The 20,505-nt window shown below is 33.1% G+C and overlaps 5 protein-coding genes across 5 annotated transcripts in view; 2 read left to right on the plus strand and 3 right to left on the minus strand.

Moving 5' to 3' along the window:
• The window catches only part of LOC125875815 (probable galacturonosyltransferase 15), a 222,935-nt gene that overhangs the window by 166,004 nt on the left and 36,426 nt on the right, over nt 1–20,505 (plus strand). The window lies entirely within an intron of this gene.
• On the plus strand, nt 1,875–3,158 carry LOC125875824 (peroxisomal and mitochondrial division factor 2-like). The gene has a single exon (XM_049556867.1). The coding sequence runs from the start codon at nt 2,009–2,011 to the stop codon at nt 2,891–2,893; it is 885 nt and encodes a 294-aa protein (XP_049412824.1). The 5' UTR covers nt 1,875–2,008; the 3' UTR covers nt 2,894–3,158.
• LOC125875827 (xyloglucan endotransglucosylase/hydrolase protein 15-like) lies at nt 7,483–13,838 on the minus strand. The gene is made up of 4 exons (XM_049556870.1): nt 13,511–13,838; nt 13,221–13,414; nt 12,734–13,141; nt 7,483–7,659 (listed from the first exon to the last, which is right to left on the minus strand). Exons 1-4 carry the CDS (start codon nt 13,763–13,765, stop codon nt 7,653–7,655), a joined length of 864 nt encoding a protein of 287 aa, XP_049412827.1. The 5' UTR covers nt 13,766–13,838; the 3' UTR covers nt 7,483–7,652.
• Nucleotides 7,861–8,987, minus strand: LOC125875826 (xyloglucan endotransglucosylase protein 7-like). Its single transcript, XM_049556869.1, has 3 exons — nt 8,669–8,987; nt 8,378–8,571; nt 7,861–8,288 (listed from the first exon to the last, which is right to left on the minus strand). Exons 1-3 carry the CDS (start codon nt 8,921–8,923, stop codon nt 7,874–7,876), a joined length of 864 nt encoding a protein of 287 aa, XP_049412826.1. The 5' UTR covers nt 8,924–8,987; the 3' UTR covers nt 7,861–7,873.
• On the minus strand, nt 15,544–17,410 carry LOC125875825 (probable xyloglucan endotransglucosylase/hydrolase protein 16). Its single transcript, XM_049556868.1, has 3 exons — nt 17,098–17,410; nt 16,818–17,011; nt 15,544–16,042 (listed from the first exon to the last, which is right to left on the minus strand). The coding sequence occupies exons 1-3, from the start codon at nt 17,365–17,367 to the stop codon at nt 15,634–15,636; spliced, it is 873 nt and encodes a 290-aa protein (XP_049412825.1). The 5' UTR covers nt 17,368–17,410; the 3' UTR covers nt 15,544–15,633.

Consider the following 20,505-nt stretch of genomic DNA (forward strand, 5'->3'; position numbering starts at 1 on the left):
TCTTTTCTTGCAATGTTATATGTTAAAATGTTCTTAGTTTAGCTGCAGTAATATTTCTATTGAACAGAACAAGATGTTCTTCTTCTCACCTTCTCTCAAATAGAATTGTTATTTCTATTAAATATATAAAAAGACGATAGGACATTCCTTACATAAAATTATGGACAAAATTAATGTTAAAGAATAGGCAAAAGTTTAGAGAAGGACCAAAAGTGCACCAATATTATAAACATGAAGGACTATTAGTGCTCCATGTGAAAACTCAAGGATGACTTTAAATCTTAACCCAAAGATGATGAACTATTTTGGGCCTTCTCTTCTCTTACTACACAGAACAAACTATATGATTGAAGATGTTTTTGAATCGATAATGTGGACTTTCTTACTACACAAGACGAACTATATAATTGAAGAAATTATTTTTCGTAGAAATAATTAGTGCCTATGATGTTATACCACGTGTAATATAGCAAAGAATATGCCTTATTCGATTGCAGAGTTCTGAACATGAATATATATGGACCTCAATTGTTCATGTGGGGTTACTGGGCTTTCTGATTCATCTCACTAGTGGGACTTTTTTTGAGGCCCATATAGTTATGTTAAATGAAACTTCATGGGAGTTGATTTTTGTAGCACTTTTTCGTTTCGGTCGAGTAGGATTAAAACAGAGTGCATGAAGTGTAAGTTTAGTGTTGTATAATAGGAGGTGGATGGGGAAATGAGAATTGGTATACAAGTTGCTTGCAAGAAAGGAAGTTTCAAGTATCTTATCTTGGGTGTAGAATCCAAGAAAATGAAGAGATCAATGAAATATCGAATATCGTATTAGAGGAGGACGGATGCAATGAAGATTCATATTTGATGTCATATGTAATAAGAACGTGTCACCAAGACTTAAAAGTAAATTCTATAGAACAGTTAGTAACTTGTAAGAGCGATTATATCGCTCTCAACGTTATCATATCCCCTAACCAAATATCACGAACTCCTATAAATTGTTGCCACCATTGGACCTTTCCACAAATGAGGCAATTTTTTTTAGTAAAAGAATAGTGAGATGTGTGGTACTAACGTAACAACAATAATAACTTACTGGTGTGATCGGATTAGTAAGGCGTGAAAAAGATAAAAAGTAGAAGATTATTTTTGATAAAATCTCGACTCAAGTAAACTTTATTAAAAATATCATTATAAAATAGAAATACAATAACGAAAAGATTAGTGGTGGACTCAAAATTTTCACTAAGCGCATTCAAAATTTGAAGAAATAGACACCTGAATTAATCGAATGATGTTCAATATCTACTATATATACATAAAAAATTATTCAAACCATATATAAATAATATGATTTTTTGTCGATGGAGGTTCGAATAACTCCCTGAGCATAAGGTGGCTCCACCCCTTGAAAGGACTATTATGACAGTGAAATTAAGAAATGAACATTTGCAACAATCATGTTCAATTTTTTTTGACAGTTTTAGATTGTAATCAAATGAGGGAATAAAGTTCATAAAAAGGCTAAAAATAAAGAAGAAAAAAACAACAATAACAAATAATAAGATAACACAAACATGTGTAGCACTAGAGTGATTATGACAAACATATAATGTCACAAAAGATTGTTATCTTTATAAAATATTGAGAAAATTATTTCAACAAAAATTGTCTCCTAAGAGCTTGGACTTGATGGGCTTCCCAATTCACAATCATGGCCCAATAGTTATACAACACCTACAAACTCAATAGCTTTTGGAAATGGGTTAATATGCACCGTCCGATTCAAAATAACAACACGTGTCCTCCATCGGCCTGAAAAGTGAGATTTCATTTTATTCTTCTTTTTCTTTTCCGACAAGATTTTATATTCCACAAAAAGATATCTTTTCTAATTATTCTCATTTTCTACAATCAAAAACCCTAATTTTGGCTGCTTGGAGTTCATTGAAGCTCAATTCTTTGATTAATCCGTTTACTGTTTATCTGATTATTTTCAGGTTTGATTATGGCGGATGATACCGTTACCAACGGCGAGGTTTTCGACGACGCGCCGGTGGAGATTGCCGTTGACGAAACTACCGATGCTGCGTCGAAAACTTCTGCACTGAAACAGAAGATAGCGGCGCTTGAGCAAGAGAAAACTCAGCTTCTTCACGAGAATGATGTGATCAAACAGAGAATCGAGAAGCTCAAGAGTTCAATCGAGGAATCTCAGAGCGAAAAGGATGAGTTGTTGAAGAAGGTGGAGAATTTCGAGTCGGAGAACAAGGCTTTAGGATCAGTAGCCGCTAGAGCTGCTCAGCTGGAAGGGGAGGTATCTCAGCTGCAACATGATCTCATCACTGCTATGAATGATCTACAAGGTTCTAATTCTGAGTTATCAGGGGTGAAATCGGCATTGGAGGGATTGAAGAGTACTGAAAATGAGAAGAGTGTGAAGCTGGAGGCTGTTGAGAGTGAAAAGAATCTGTTGTTGTCAAAATTGGAGAAGTTAGAAGCTAGTGGAAACAATCAGAAAGAAGAAGTTGAAGGAAAGGAAGAAGAAATTAGGGTTTTAAAGAAGCATATTGAGGAATTGAAGGGTACTGTTGTGAACAATGAGGAATGGGAAGAGGAGAAGAAGGAGCTTCATTTGGTGAAGGAGGAATTAGAGAAGAGGGTTAAGGAGATGATTGAGAAAGCTGCAGAGTTGGAGAAGAAATTGATGGAGAAGGAAAGGGTCATTGCTGAAAGATTTGTTGCTAGCAATATTAATGGCATTCCTGTTGGTGATGATCAAGTTGGTTTCCTTGGCGGTGATGTAAATTTGCCAGTGGTTGCTGCATCTTCAGTTGTTGCAGTTGCAGTGGTTGGCGTTATTTGCTATCTTCGATACGGACGAAAAGCGTAAACCCTTAGCTTGATCTTCAATAAGTTCTAGTTTTTTTGGTTTTGTGCTGATCAAGCTATGGAATTTACAGTTTTGATAGTTCTTTGGTTATGTTGGATTATTAGTTAACATTTTTATCTTAATATCTTAATCAGATAATAGATTACACTATTATGGTGCTGAAATATGTTTGTTTGCTAAGCTGGAGATAGTTGACATACTTGTACTAGTGCTTCTTTCTCATTTCCATGAATTTGATTACAATGGTTTTGCAGTTTTTCCCTTGTGATGTAATTGCTTAAAAGAGTTGCCGAATCTGTATGTAATAATGTGTTATCGTCGAATGATTGAATTGCTTAAACACTTTATTGATTGCTTCTTTCTCATTTCCAGGAGTTTGATTACAATGGTTTTGTAGTTTTACCCTTGTGATGTAATTGCTCAAAGAGTTGCTGAATCTGTTTGTAATAATGTGTTTTCATCGAATGATTGAATTGCTTAAACACTTTATTGATTGTTTCGTCTTTATTAAGTGTTGGAGCTATATCACTGTGAAGCAGGGTTGTTGCTATTGTAACATTTTTCATAGTTTTCTTTCTGGTTTGATTTATAACTGATGTCCCTTCCTACAATTAGCTACGTTGCAGTGGAAAAAACTAGAAATTAATCCCTAATTTGGTAGTACACTCTCAATTGCTATGAACTTGCTACTCTAGTTTCTTTAGGTGATGTTTTTCTTATGAAATGGTAGGTTTGTATTCATAAACAGCACCAAGAATGTGCAGTGTACATTGTGCCAAAAGTATTGCCCTGTCTAAATCTATAGGAATTCTAGGAGCTCTAAGATAGATTGAAGCTTTATCTGAAAGTTCGATGCTACACCAAAAGTAAAACAAAAAATGTTGTTAGCGTTTTATCTTCTGGATGTCATTGTTCTTATCTTTAAAGCATCTCAAGTTCCTCTCTTTCCCAACTGTCCATCTACAAACTTGTATAGTGTTCCACCATGTTATCTTTCTTCTGTCTGAACCTGCCCTGATCCAGCTTCTCAAAATATCACTAGTGCTGTGTGGCAGGACCATTGGACTCCCAGAAAGTTCCAAAACAATTGTCAAATTTGATCTGTAATTGGACAGTAAAGAAAACGGTGCTTGTTGCGTCTCTTTCCCCATAATACCTTTTCTCTATAGGTTGCCATGGGTTTAAAAGGGATGTTTTCGCAACCAGCCGTCGTGGGTTATTACCATCAGCTTGTTAACATAGACACCTGCAACTCTCTGATTTGGTCCTCTTTTCAATGTGGATTGGGGCTGGTTGTTTTGTTGATTCACACCTCGGTATTTGAGCTGTATTTTAGTCTGGAAAGTGCTAAAACAAGACTTGTTATGTGGATGGGTGATGAGACGTGACGGTTCTCAACCCACTTCATTATGTAGCTTGATAATTCACTATATATACATGGTTTATGCAAGTTTATCCATCAATTTTCAGTGTTAGTTGTTGACTCCATCACTTTCAACCTTACCAGTTGTTAGCTCTGTTGCCTTTGAAATGCACCTTAGCTACAGCTTAGGCCTATGTGGCTCTGTTGTGAAGAGTTATCTTATCCCATTTTTGTGGTGGTACTATAACCTCCTCTACTATTAAAGATGTGGTCTACTGACCACTTCAGATGAATACCAACATAGATCAGGGTTCAAATCTCACCAGAGACAAGAATGTTGAAGGATATCTTTTCATATGTCTAAGTTTTGGTGCGCGATGTTACCTCGATACATATTGACCATATTTATATTTGCTGTTAGTGTCCAATTATACAGTGGGATGAATTTGGAAGTATACCTTCTTATCTCAGTTTTAGAAACTGATCAATCCCTTAACATCTTGAAAGTGACACCAATCTGAGTTGGCCTACATATGTGAGCCAAATCTAAGTTTCATCAAAAGAAACAAATCATGCTCAATGTAATTCTACGGGTGAGGTTTTGCGGAGGATAATGTGTACGTAAACCTTGAGGAGGATAATGTTTACTCCAATTTCCATCAAAAGCAACAACAACAAAAAGAAGAAATTACATATAATCTTTACAATTACTATATGATTTACGCTACATATAATACAAACATCCTGAGTCCTAGATTAATGTACATTAATGCATGCGATTTGAGCTTACATATATTGACATTTAAAATACAAATAGTGCATAAAGTCACTATATGCTATTGACTGAAAATACAAAAAAATAAAAAAAATAAAAATCCCCCCTTGGCCTAAAACAGTATTACTTGTCACATTTTTTTTAATCTTCACGTTCCTTAAAAAATTACTCCACGTTGTGACAATAATACACTTGTATTTTTAATTTTTTTTTAGAATGTTAATCTCACTTCATTAAATAAAATTGAAATATGTGTATATACTTGTCTTAGATTTTCTATACTAGCTAGTCAGTATTCTTTTTCCTATAAATTATAGGAACCACATAAGTACTAAATAACATCTTACCCCTTCTAGTTTTCTATTTATCAAAAATACCTTAAAAATGATGTTTGTGGGATACATAGCGTTGTGCACGGGATTCATTAGGTTTGATACATTTCACATAGCGGGATGCATAGTGTTGTGTACGGAATACATTAGGTTTGATACATTTCACATAGCGGGATACATAGCGTTGTGCACGGGATACATGCGGGATATATAGGTAAATAAGGAATTTTTGAAATTTTTGAAATAAGTAGGGATAAATGGATATTAAGGTAAGTAAATGAGTGTAGTTAAGTAGTTTTTTTTTTTTTTTTTTGTTTTCTTCTGAGAATATAATTATTTTCAATATAGCGACAAATAAAAGTTGTAACGTAAAACAAAAGAGTTTGAAGAATGTGAATAAGCCTTTTCCTCGTAAATCGTGCAGATGTAGAAAATAGAGAGCATTGTGCTCTTTAAAGAAGAAGACAAATGAACAGAGCCTTCTTCTTCTTCTCTGTGAAAATGCAAATTTCTCACTCATTGTGAATCTGTTGATTAGGGTTTGTATCATCAGGGCCATGGCATTGCTACTACATTTTCTCCCAAGGTATTCTTTTCTTCTTCTTTAGGTTGATAAAATCATTAATTGATCGAGCTTTTCTTCAGCAATTTTCATTTGGGTCTTTTTGTTTTGCTGTTAAGTTTCTCAGAAATGATTCTTTTTGCTTATATCACAGTTCGTTCTTACTTCAATCAATACGGAAAGATTGTTTTTTTAACCTCTAGTCTGTAGAATTAAAATAGTATCTTTACATTATTCTACTTGTATAATGATTCAAATTTTCTGAAGTAACAAATGCTCCATGTGTTTTTTGATCGTCTTGCTAATTTCGTAATGTTTTTTTGTAAATGGAGAATCAATTTTCAACATTGATGTTCTTGTATTTTCCAATTAGAATTCTTTAGTTAAGCCATTATCTACTGTGTATAGTTGAAGCCAAAATGATATGTTATGTGTGATGACAATCCATTTGTGCACAACTGAGATACATGCGCTTAGCTCAATTTAAAATGGGAGATGCAGGGCCGGCGGCTTTATAATCTGGTGCGTGTATAGATGGAGGAGATAGATGTGTAATATAAATGATATGGTTGGGAGATCCTTCACGAAGCATAAGTAGTATATGCTGGATGGAGATTCCTGTTTTGTTGTCTTCTTCTCGATCCATTTTGGTGAGGTGAAGTGGAGAACTATGGAGGGAGTAGATGCATCATATAGAAGAGATGGTTGAATATCTCGTCTATTGGAGATCACTTTTTCTGTTCTTCCTTCTCTATCCGTCTTGAAGAGGAGAATAATCTAATTGGAAATGGTGCTAGACCCTAGGGGTCTTACATACAACCTAAAGCCAAAGGAAAAAGGCTGTGTTTCGTATTTTTCATATGATATAAAAAATATCATGTAAGATAATTGTTGGTTTTTCAGTAGGAGGAACCTGGAAAATTGGGGAGTGATTTTGACCAAGTTAAAATGAAGCTTTGAACTAGTTATACTGCTGATAGCTTCTCCTGCAATGGATCGGAGACCAGTACTTTATGTCTGCTTGATCAAATTTGTCCGTGTAATTTGAAAATGAAGTGTTCCTTCTTAAATGTCGATATCCCTATCATGTTTAGACCTGTTGCCATTCCTTATTTGTTTTCTACTTCTGCAGGCCAAGTAGAGCAGTAGGATTAAAGCTTGCTTCAGAAGTTTTGAGGTGTTCAACTGCAAAACCAGGTTGAATTTACTGGTCCTTTTGCTTTCATGAAGCATGTGAACCCTGAACTCGTAAGTACATTGTACTTAATTAGGGAATGAAGCCATCGGTCCGCATAGCATATAAATCTTTGTATTATATTGACAAAATCCATTGTGGGATTCACAGAGAAGAAAATTTCTTTTGCATATTGAAGCTATTCCAGTTTATCTTTTTCTGAATTTTATCCTATCTATTCAAATTCAGTCGAGAATCAATGCTCAATTAGCTTTCCGGTGTGTGATCAGTGCAAAAGCATAGTTTGGTATTTTACATTTAACTCTGAATTACTTCTTCTTTTCAATTCATTCTAGATTTGGTTTCTCCTACGAGACATCTGATTGAAAATGAAAAGCATTGTTATTTCTATTTCATGATTACAAAATGAATAAAGAATATATTGCTTACACAGACAATTATACACTATGTTCTCTTTCCCTTGATACCCCCAAACAAAATTAAAGAATGGAAAAGTAAAACGAAGATAATTTTACATCCATAGACTATATCCTTAGAACCTTGAACGCTTGCATTCACGAGAAAAGCCTTGAGAGAATCTATTAGCATCCGCACAGTAATTGTAGATCATGTACTTCTGCTGAACCCATCGTACCCTATTTCTGCCATTAGCATTCAATTGCTGAGTTTGCCATGTCTGATCATTGTTTACTGACTCAGTCTTAGAACCTCCACAAGACGAAGTAGATGTAGCAGCNTCCATAGACTATATCCTTAGAACCTTGAACGCTTGCATTCACGAGAAAAGCCTTGAGAGAATCTATTAGCATCCGCACAGTAATTGTAGATCATGTACTTCTGCTGAACCCATCGTACCCTATTTCTGCCATTAGCATTCAATTGCTGAGTTTGCCATGTCTGATCATTGTTTACTGACTCAGTCTTAGAACCTCCACAAGACGAAGTAGATGTAGCAGCTGACCAAACACAAGCATTTGTATTGAAATTTCTGTAAGAAGCTGTAAACGGAGCCATAGACCAATCCGTCTTCACCCTCCCTCCTTGTGTTGCCCAGTCATCAGCATTCCATAAACTCGCATAAACTCTCATTGCTTGATTCTTCGGGAATGCAACACCAAGTGCTTCATGGTTGTTGAACACTCTTATTGGGATATTATCCACCAAAAATCTGAACAATTAGAAAAATCCAAAACGTTAGACATGAACACTAACACTAAGTAACTATTTGTAATTGTTTTGGTTTATTTTGTAACGTACATGATGCGTTGAGAGTTCCAAACAATAGAGTAAGTGTGGAACGACGAAGTTGGATCAAACCAGAGGCGGAATTGTTGTTCTTTATTGCCTTTTCCTTGAGAGTAAACATTGGTATGAACCGTGTAAGGTTGTCCTGATGAATTTCCTAGAAACTCAAAATCAATTTCATCGTGCCCTGCTCCTTGAGAAGACAACTGCAAATTACACCAAAAGAACTCTTGAGTGGACATGTTTTTTTGTTTTGTTAATTAATTATAGTAACCAAAAGTCGAAAACTGTGTTACTACTTACGTAGAATGTGGTGACAGTGCCAGCAGAATTTCCAGGTACGAGTTTGAGTTGCATATCGAACCTTCCGAATAAATACTCATTCTTAGACTGAAATCCAGAACCTGAAATTTTGTCAAGGGACAAGGCGAGAAGGCGCCCTCCATCTTGTATCTGAGCGCGCTGGTCACCAAAGGTGACCGTCGCGTCTTGGTAGAAATTATCAGCCCAAACAGGGGATAGTAAGACAAGCGCAAGCACAGATAGCTGCAGCAACATTATAGAAAATTAGAGTAGTGATTTTAAAGGGATAAATAAGAGATTGTTATTGTGAATGTATGTGTTTTGAGATTAGGAGAGAAAGGAGGATATTATATATAGTAGAGTTTGGTAGAGGGAGGAGGAAGTATTAGCTGTGAATTGAAATGTAACGCGTTTGTTTGGTTTCGAAAGTATGGGTGGGGACAGCAATAACCCAAACGGAAAAATTGGCATTATTTCTACAGTTCTACTACCTAACGCGCTAATTGTATCTTCCTTTTTCCTTCTTTGTTCGGAGGGGTCAGCCCTTGGGATATTGGGTTTATAACTCAGTATTTTTAAAGTGAAGCATAAATTTATAACTAAAAAAAATAATTTAATAATAAAGAAGACTTTTGAATTTTGTGCCCTATGGTGAAAAGTTGAAATTAAAAAATTGTTAAGAGCGTTTCATGATTTAATCTGTATTTATGAAAAAGTAGTTTTTGATTAATATATATAATATAATTTTCTCTATCAAAGATATAATTTTTCGTTGAAGGGTGTTCAATCAACCACTCTTCATCGTGTCAAAACATTCGTGCAAACATGAGAACATAGCAACAACTACTTTTGAACAACATAGACAAGATTTTTGGCTCTTTCTGTGGTCCAATCTTCCTCATTCTTTCCAGAGTTATAAATAGACTGAATTGAAGTATGAACAATATAATATCCTTTAGACCTTTCATCAAAGGAAGAGCTTATGTGAAGGGATGTGAAGGTGTTAAAACGTTAAATTTATATTCCTTAAAGCCAAAATTTGACCTACATACATGGTGTAATTTTCCGCCTAAGGGTGGCCAACTGACCACCCTTGGATGGATGTAGCTCCACCTTTGGTAAAGTGGGGTGTTGAATTGTCCCATGCAGAGACAATTTGATTTTTTTTTTTTTTTATGATCTTGAACAATATTCATCTCTTGATTACCTTTTGGGAATGAGTTTTAACCTAAAGTTTATTTTTTATCAATGATGTATATTAGAGTTGGATCGGTTCAAAATGTGGGTATGTGGGTGGTGGGGTGGTGGGGTGGTGTTGAATTGTCCCACATCAATGGGTGTAAGGCAATTTATCTTTTTATTGCAAGATCGGAGATGTACATACAAAATTTAATACTAGCATAACTCACCTACAAATCCGCCAAACAATAGTACAAAAAGGAGAAGGCAGCAGTACAATGCGGACCATTAGTTGTCAAGTGGACTACAAACTGAAGGCTGAGCCCATCGGCAACCACTTAAAGTTGACGCCAATTTTCACTTAAGAAACTTTAACTAGGCTTTGTTCATTTTAGACACCTTATGTCAGGTTTTGCTGTGTCATTTTGACACTTTTTATTGATGTGAAAAAGTGAGTGTAATACACTTGTTAATAGCACGTGAGAGACTTATTTAGCCTAATTTTTAAATTTTTTTTTTTATCTTTTTCTTCCCCATTTTTCAACCTTTACCTCTTCCCTTATTTCCCCAAACTTAAAATCCTTCAAATTGACGTCAAATTTTTTTATTCGGATTTTTTCTTTACTTGCAATAGTCCAATTGAAAGAAGATGGGTTCATTTTATAGTTAAAAATATAATTACATATCAATGTTGCAAGCTAAATCTTAACTTCTATTGTTAAAGAATGAAGAATAAAATTAAGTAAAAAGGAAGAAAGAAAAAATCTGCAATCATGACTTTAGCTTATTCAGCCATTATAACTTCTCAAATTTCATATTTATACTTTTAAACAGCAAATCAAATCAAGAAATGGGAGGGAGTGCGGCGAAGAAGACGATGAAAACGGAGTGGGTATTGTGACAATGACCATGAAAATGGAGGAACGAACAAGATAACCGTGTGGAATGGGAATGGTGGAAAAGACAATAAAAATACAAATTTGATGAAAAAGATAACTGTGTGGTGGTGGAGATGGGGAAAGAGATAATGAAAAGGGAGAAATTTGATAGAGAAGATGTATGGGGTTGAGCGGTGGGAGGGAATCATTTTTCTTTTAATTGGTCAAAATATCCCTTCAATCTATTTTGAACTTTAATTCTTCTCTCTCTTTAATTTAGTTTTGTGTATGGCTTTAAAATGATTTGGCATGATATAATTGGTCATTTAATTCAGTTGGACACGTTTGTTCAACACACGCATAGAGTCAATAGGAGATTGTGAAAAAAAGTGTCAAAATGACATATCAGACCTTGACATAAGGTGTTTGAAATGAACAAAACTTATTTAAAGTGTCCAAGTGAAAATTGATGTCAACTTTAGGTGGTCACCGATGGGTTTAGCCCACGTTACAACACTATGCTTTTATTAACAATTTAACCCCTATATATTCACTCACCCAAATTTATATTCTAGCACTAAAACTCCTCTAAATTAGTATTTCTCTATTTATATATTCACTTCTTTGTTTTCTGCTCCTTGTTGACTGAGAATATTTATATTACTTTGCAGAAATGGCCAAAATTGCAAGAGTGCAATTAAAATCAGTTGCTAAATAATGGGGAATTTTGTTGTTGGATTGTTGATTGACGGTGACAATGTCAGGTAGTATTTTGTGTAATGGGAATGAGAATATGTTGTACGTTAAAACTAGGCATGAGCAGTGCCATGATTATTAGGATCTGACGTTCCTTAATCCTTACTACTAAAATTTACTTGAATGAAAATATTGAAATAAACTGTAAGCAACAACTTCAAGTATTATATAAGAATATTAACTCAAATCCTAAATGATTTAAAAATAAACAAATTAAAGTTGAATAACGATTTTGGAAATAATAATTATAACCCAAAAAGGTTTAGGGTTTAGGATTTAAATAGTTTTGGAAATAAATAATCATAACCCAAAAAGGTTTAGGATTTAGGATTTTAAATAATTTTGGAAACAAATAACCAGTTCAGGATTTTAAATAATTTTGGAAACAAATAATCATAGCCCTAAACGGTTTAGGGTCCAGGATTTTAAATAATTTTGGAATTAAATAATCATAACCTTATAAGATTTAGATACGATAACTAGTATAGTACTTAATTTACAAAATATGAAAATAATTGATTTTTTAGTTGATAATCATATGGTCAATGCAAAAGGCTTTGGACTAATTAGTTCATAACTAAGGAACTATTGTAATTAGGCGTCTTGATAGTGTAACATATTAGAAGCAAAATTGTCACTTTAGAATTTAATTCACACAGTAAGAAGGTACATTGGCTGTACTGGTGAGTTTTGAGCTACATTGTCTATTCTAGTTTCTATTTTCAGAGTACTTTGTCCAGGGCAAGTGTAACAGTCAGATAGCGAACGATCACTCAGCAATGAAAAAGCGATCGGGAATGAGTACCTATCCCTTATGGGAATCGAACGTGTGCCTTCGACATGAAAAATGATGTACTAACCACCGGACGAAAGGGACCAAAAAACTATCTTCGTGTTGACCTTTGCCTGATTGACATTTTGTAATCCAAGTGAGATCAATGTCTTGGTAAAAGGGTTTCCAGCTCAAGAAATCATTAGAGATGGTAAGACATGAAAAATACAATAACATACCCAGTGAAATCCCACAAATGGGATTTAGAGAGGTTAATGTACGCAAATTTTACCACTATCTCACAAAGGAGGAAAACGATTCATTATTATTTCTATTTCATGATTACAAAAAGAATAAAGAATATATTGCACACAAATAATTACACTATGTTCTTCTTTTCCCTGATATCCCAGACCAAAATTAAAGAATAGAAAAGTGAAACAAACATAATTTTACATTCATAGACTATATCCTTAGAACCTTGAACGCTTGCATTCAGGAGAAAAGCCTTGAGAGAACCTATTAGCATCTGCACAGTAATTGTAGATCATGTACTTCTGCTGAACCCATCGTACCCTATTTCTGCCATTAGCATTCAGTTGTTGAGATTGCCATGTCTGATCATTGTTTACTGACTCAGTCTTAGAACCTCCACAAGACGAAGTAGACGTAGCAGCTGACCAAACACAAGCATTAGTATTGAAATTTCTGTAAGAAGCTGTAAACGGAGCCATAGACCAATCTGTCTTCACCCGTCCTCCTTGTGTTGCCCAGTCATCAGCATTCCATAAACTCGCGTAAACTCTCATTGCTTGATTCTTTGGGAATGCAACACCAAGTGCTTCGTGGTTGTTGAACACTCTTATTGGGATATTATCCACCAAAAATCTGAACAATTAGAAAAAAACAAAATGTCAGACATGAATACTAACACTAAGTAACTATTTGTAATTGTTTTGTAACGTACACGATGCGTTGAGAGCTCCAAACAATAGAGTAAGTGTGGAACGACGAAGTTGGATCAAACCAGAGGCGGAATTGTTGTTCTTTATTGCCTTTTCCTTGAGAGTAAACATTGGTATGAACCGTGTAACGTTGTCCTGATGAATTTCCTAGAAACTCAAAATCAATTTCATCGTGCCCTGCTCCTTGAGAAGACAACTGCAAATTACACCAAAAAAACTCTTGAGCGGACATGTTTTTTTGTTTGTTAATTAATTATAGTAGCCAAAAGTCGAAAACTGTGTTACTACTTACGTAGAATGTGGTGACAGTGCCAGCAGAATTTCCAGGTACGAGTTTGAGCTGCATATCGAACCTTCCGAATAAATACTCATTCTTAGACTGAAATCCAGAACCTGAAATTTTGTCAAGGGACAAGGCGAGAAGGCGCCCTCCATCTTGTATCTGAGCGCGCTGGTCACCAAAGGTGACCATCGCGTCTTGGTAGAAATTATCAGCCCAAACAGGGGATAGTAAGACAAGCGCAAGCACAGATAGCTGCAGCAACATTATAGAAAATTAGAGTAGTGATTTAAATTAGAATTTGTTTTGTGAATGTGTGTGTTTTGAGATTGAGACACAAAGGAAGATATTATATATAGTAAGAATTTGATGGAGGGAGGAAGAAGAATGGAAGAAGGGGAATTTTGAATAAAATGTAGGAAATAGCTGTGAATTGGAAGGATTGAAATGTAACGCGTTTGTTTGGAGATATTAAGGGGTTGCGGTTTCGGATGAATGGTGGGTGGGGACAGCTATTAGATCCGTAGGGGTTGGGTGACACCAATAACCCAAAAGGAAAAAATTGACATTATTTAGTATTTTTAAAGTGGAGCATAAATTTATATTTTTGAATCTTATGATCATTAAAAATAAAAGATATGTTGAATGTAATAAATCTTAAATATGTTATGTAAAAAAATTATTAAATAAGACTAATAAATTAAATCAGAGGATATAATAAATATGAAGGAATAATTTTAAATTATAGTTACGAGTAAGTACTAGTAACTTTAAAGGTTAAATTCATTGACTTTAAATTTTGAATTCGTAGTTGAATATTCACGTTCTAATATCTAGGTGCGTGCCGCATATAATCTAAACTATTCAAACATTCTAGATCTACAAAGGAATTAAAGATAAAGAAATTTTGTACCGACGCAAAATCATGTTTTTTGGTTTCAGAATTGACCACAATGTCGGTGATACGGGTCCGACTTTATTATTTTTTGTCAAAACCAAAATTTACTCCTTTTTTATTTAAAAACAAATTTTTACTTTTTAAACTCATTTTCAATATATCAAGAAATCCCCTACTTTGATTACTATATATAACATAAATAAATTTCACATTCTCTTAAGATATTACAATAAAGAGAAGAGATACAGTGAAATGAATGAAATCCCTTCATCATTAACTAAAAATTTTAAGTTAAAGCCTTAGAAATGAAAAGCCTCGGGTACTAGCTTATGTAATTTGTGAGCACAGTTCTTGGTAGGGTTATCTAGCTTTTCCTTGATTACAACTTCAAAATATATAAATACTTAGCAAAAATTATGTAGTCAATAAATTCATTGAGCTTGTCATATTTTAAGAAATGTCGATATTATAAATTTAGTTGTGACTGTTTTTGATTCAGCCCCGACCCAATATCACATAACTAGTTATTGAACCAAGAAGAAGCAATAGAACGGAAGGGTCTTCACAAAGGTTAAAGGTTAATTTGGAACACAAGCTCAATTAATTACTAGCTAAAAGGACCCTGGATGATAGAACTGTGATTACAAGCTTATATGAACTGCAATTTTTTAAAAATTGATTAGAGAGCTTAATATGCTAATATTGCTTTGCGTTATATTAATAGGAGTAAAATATAATAATAGTCATACTACAAAAGTTTTGGCGAACGAACATTAACGCCTATTTTGTGTTGGTCTCAAATATTTGTACAGTAAGATAAATAATTTTTTTGTAGAGCATAACTTTTTTTTTTTTTACATAATAATATTCCACAAGTTATGTTCCGTACCTTTAAAGAACTTATACTTTACTACTAGACATAAGTTCAATTGCATTATAGACCAATCCATTAAAACGAAAATCATGCAATTTTTGCTCCCATTAGAACTCATTGAAGGGAAAAGAAAATTCATTAATTTAAATAAAGGGATTGACGGTATTCTCCCACTACAAATGTATAAACTTGAATAGTACATATATAATTTAATCAAAGAAAATAAATAAACAACCTTTTATTGGTAGTACAACAAAACAAAACAATAAAGAATTTCACACACAAAAACAATCAATCCCATAGCCAACGTACATATTCATCGAGTTTCGAACCTTAGATAATTAATTAATTAAATCCAATTTCTTAAAACCTCGATCGTTTACACTCTTGTGAATATCCTTGTGGAAACCTCTTAGAATCCGCGCAATAATTATAAACCATATGTTTGCTCTGTACCCATCGGACCCTGTTCCGACCCTTAGCATCAAGCTCATGTGTCTCCCACGACTTAGCATTGTTCGCGGAATCAGTGGACCGTGAGGCACATGAGGAAGCGCCTGATTTAACGACGCAGCCATCAATATTGATGTTCCTATAAGTGGCGGTAAATGGTGCTTGTGTCCAATCAGTTTTGACTCTACCTCCTTGTGTAGCCCATTCATCAGCATTCCATAAACTACAATAGACTTTCATTGGTTGACTTTTGGGGTATGCAATTCCAATGCTTTCATGGTTGTTGTATACTCTAATTGGAATCTCATCCACCAAGAACCTGATTTTTATCATAATCAAACATGTGAGTAACTAACAAGGTAAAAATGTCATTCTAGTAGGAGCGGTGGAGCCAGAATTATCATTAAGGAGATCAAAATATGAATAAGTAAACACACAAAATTGAAGGGGTTCAGTATTTACTGTATATATATAAAAATATAGTTTTAACTATATATAAATAAATAGTGTAATCCTAATGCCCTAAGCCTAAGTTGGCTCTGCCCTCTTATTTATTTCATTTGTTTCAATTTATATGATACATAGACGGATCTGAAATTTGAAATTAATAAATTTGTATAGATATCTCAAATCAATATAAAATAATTGGAGTTATAATTAACTATTATATATTATATTCAGTAAAAAAAACTGTTGGATTCATATGAACTGATAGGTGATTGACACTCAAAGTCTAGATCCACCCTTGATGTGGAGCAATTTGATTGTGATAGAGTTTAAGAACAAGAGTTTTGAAACTAGTAATCTCAAATATACTTAATAAATAAGTATTATTTGTGTAGCTATAAATCTTGCCAGGAAAGAAACATGAGTTTCCATGGACGTCTCGTCAAGCCATTTTTTAATGGATTTTGTCCATTGTAAATTCACTTTTTTAGTAGCGACCTTTGAAACATGCCATTTTAAATATACACTATTATTTGTGTGACTATAAATTTGTGTCATGAATGGGTAAATGAAAAGTTCAGATAAATATCTTCAGTAGAAATATATCACTTTTCGAAAAAAAATTATGTATAAGTATAGCGCCTTACACTATGCGGTTAGCGTTCCAAACAATGGTGTAAGTGTGAAATGCTGTAGTTGGATCGAACCAAAGGTGAAATTGTTGTTCTTTGTTTCCTTTTCCTTGAGAATAAACATTGGTGTGCACTGTATAAGGCTCACCAGTCACATTTCCCAAGAACTCGAAATCGATCTCATCGTGTCCTTCTCCTTGTGACGATAGCTATAAAAATATTTTTTAATGTATCAGTTATTTACAATCGACTAATCCATGACTCAAGAGAAAAAAAAAGTTAAATCATGACTTACAAAGAAAGTAGTGACAGTGCCAGCAGAGTTTCTAGGGACGAATTTGATTTGCATGTCGAATCTTCCATAGAGATATTCATTTTTCGATTGAAAACCCGACCCGGATAATTTGTCAAGTGACAAAGAGAGACCTTTACCTCCATCTAATATTTTACCACGTCCATCACCCCAAGTGATTTCTGTTAGGTCATTAAAATTACCAGCAGCTAATACAGCCACTAAACTGCCCATTAATACAATGGAAATTAGAAGTAAATGAGAATTAGCCATTTTTTTTTTCAAATTAGCTGAAATGTTATTGTTGAAGAGAAATAATGATGATTTTTAGATTGGTTTAGGAGTCTTTTTATAGGTGGACTATAGAGGGTGGAATTATTAATTATTGATTATTAATTATTTATTCCTCTATGAACATGATAGGAAAATGGGCAATTGGGCAACAATAATTATTGAGCTGGAAATTAAATTAATACTTTAATTTATTCATAATCATCATTGCAAGCTAGAATAATTGTTTGCGCGTTAAATCAGTTTTTTATGATGGATTATTATATGGTTATATTATCGTGTTAGATTCAGGATTTTCACTAAAAAAATTAAAAATATAAAGAAGTAAACACATCATGAAGAAGTTAAAAAGTGTTCAACATTTGCTATATATTCATAAAAATAGTTTTAATTATTTATAAGTAGTGTAATTCTTTTTTATCAAAAGGTATTTGGATGAACCCCTTGACCTTATCTGGCTAGGCTCCAACTATAATATTCTAATTTAAATGACTTCATCTGAACATACATTTTCCCGTTGTGAATTATAGTAGTCGTTACCTATTATGATACAGCTATTATTATAATATGAAAATGTCATGTGAATACGTGAGGTTTTTCCATATTGTTTTAGCTTAAAATTAAAGCACTTATGTTCCATGAAGAATAATTTTGTAATGTTTGTGGTATTAAGGAAAGTCCCTTTGCAATTTAGCTAATATTTACCTGTCGGAAGCAGTACCCAAATCTTAGTCAGATAAATATTATTATTTTTAATTTAAATTTATGTTTACCACTTAAATTTTATCTCTATATTTAAAAGTTATGCAAATATAAATCTCAAAAACTTATTCTTCCAGATAATGTTAGATTAGATCTAATGTTTGCTCAATCGATTGTCGTTTGATGTTCGTAATGACTTGCTAATTGCTATATTCTAGATGGTTGTCTAACATTTTTCATAAGATTTTTAGTTTGTTCAAAAGAAATATTTAGATCGCAGTCTAAAAGGTTCAGAGAAAGGTCATTTACTAAATAGTTATTTCCTAAAAAGAATATTTGGTAGCTTTTGATGTGAGGAAGTATTTTCTCCTAACAAATGATATCAGAAATTGGACGGGAGATTAACATTGGGTAACACCAACGTATGAGTCGGAGTCATAATCGAATATGATACTTGCTTCATGAACTTAATTAAGAAATAAAGCTACCCCCATGCTATTAACTATAAATAGCATTCGATTGATATTGATAAACGCTTGATCCTAACAAGAACTCATTATTGGTTAATGCTTTTTTTATCTAAATAAAACTTAATATCTATAAAAAGATTTATCTCTAGTCTTATATAAATATATTTTACACCATGAATACAAATAACTGAAACTGAATTTTATTAACCTAATTAAATTAATAAAAGAACTTTATTTACACCTGATGGATATAAATGGGTTGAAGGATAAACAGAAAAAATATGCAATCTAATTATTTTTGTTAAATAAATTATCAACTTGATTAATTAGGAAGAACATATGGAAACATCCTTAAACATGCTGCCATGAGATGACCATACAGTTCCTACCTATACCAAAACATCATATTTTTAAAACTAATTAAATAGTTAATTAATATTAAAGATATATAGTTTTGAAGCATAATTAATTAATAGTGCATAACTCAATAAGTATTTAAAATTGTGATAATTAATTAATGGGTTAGCAAGTGTTTTTCATTCTTGATTGCTACATGTTCATTTCATTGCCTCCAACATGGAAACTTCATTAATTCAAGTCATGTGTACCAAACATTATTATCATTAATAAACAATTAGTAATTGACTTTTTTCCTCCATAATGATAATTAATTTTTCCAATCAAGAAAATTACATGTGAATTCATTTAGACATATTTTAAAAAAAATAAAAAATCATTGGCCATCATAAAATTAATATTATGAAGTTTGACTTATTGATTCAAATTAAATAATCAGTATCAACGTTCACTATAACTCGATATATATTTCACCGTTCTTCTTTTGACATTTAAGTGCTTAGAGTTATCAATACACACACATAAACTGATACACTTTTCTTTTAAATTAATTTTAAAAAATAATAAGTAATACTCATCCTTTAATTCATTTTATTCGTCATGTTTTAGATTACAAATTTTAAATAATTTAATATCTACACAAAATATATAATTTGCAAACATGTATTCTGCTAGCTAGCTCAAAATGGGAAAATAGAATAAGGTCCAAGTAGGTTGATGACAAAATAAGGGAAACCACATGACTTTTTTTTTTTTTGAAAAGGAGTTTATTTATTCATAAATATGTAATATGCATCCATACAAGACTGGTGGCTTGAAGCATTACAAACATCTGAAATACTTGCTAAGTTATCAAGTAAAGTAAACTATCCGATAATAAAAGAGGCATGTCATGCCTAGCAAAAGTTGCTCCCTCCTTGTTAGTATTATTATTAGTAACTCTCTTACTATCATATTCTTCGATTTTAATATCATAATCTTCGATTTTATTATTATGTGTTGTTTTCTTTGCTTCACTTATCCTAATATTTGTGGTTGCAATTTTTTTCTGTATGGTTTCTTCACTAGTATTTCCTCTCCTGCTGATTTTGGTATGCTTTACTTGACTAAGGGTTTATACTCTATCGGAAACAACCTATGTACTTTCACAAGGTATGTGTAAAGTTTGCGTACATAACATCACTTTTAGATCTCACTTGTGAAATTACAATCAATATGTAGTATCTAAATATGTAGGGATGTGATCCAAATTATTTTCGTCAGTATCATTAATTAGTCTTATCTATAACTCATGTAATCCAATATGGCCTGAAATTCTTTTTAATTCAGTTTCAGTTTCCATTTAGTGATATGATAAAACATATACCAAAGGAGAATACATTAAAGACTTGTAATGGTTTGTAAATTCTAATAAGTTATAAACTTAGCTAATATTAAAGGCAAACCTCGAATAACAGAAGAAGAAAGTGAGTCGTCTCACAAGAAAATAATTTTGAAGAAGCAAAGATAATAAGCCAATCTTAATTAACGGAACAAGCTAAACTAATAAAATTTTATGGATGACTCCATGATGGTCTTATAAACATAGCAA

This window comes from Solanum stenotomum, chromosome 9, assembly GCF_019186545.1.
Source record: "Solanum stenotomum isolate F172 chromosome 9, ASM1918654v1, whole genome shotgun sequence".
Lineage (NCBI taxonomy): Eukaryota > Viridiplantae > Streptophyta > Magnoliopsida > Solanales > Solanaceae > Solanum > Solanum stenotomum.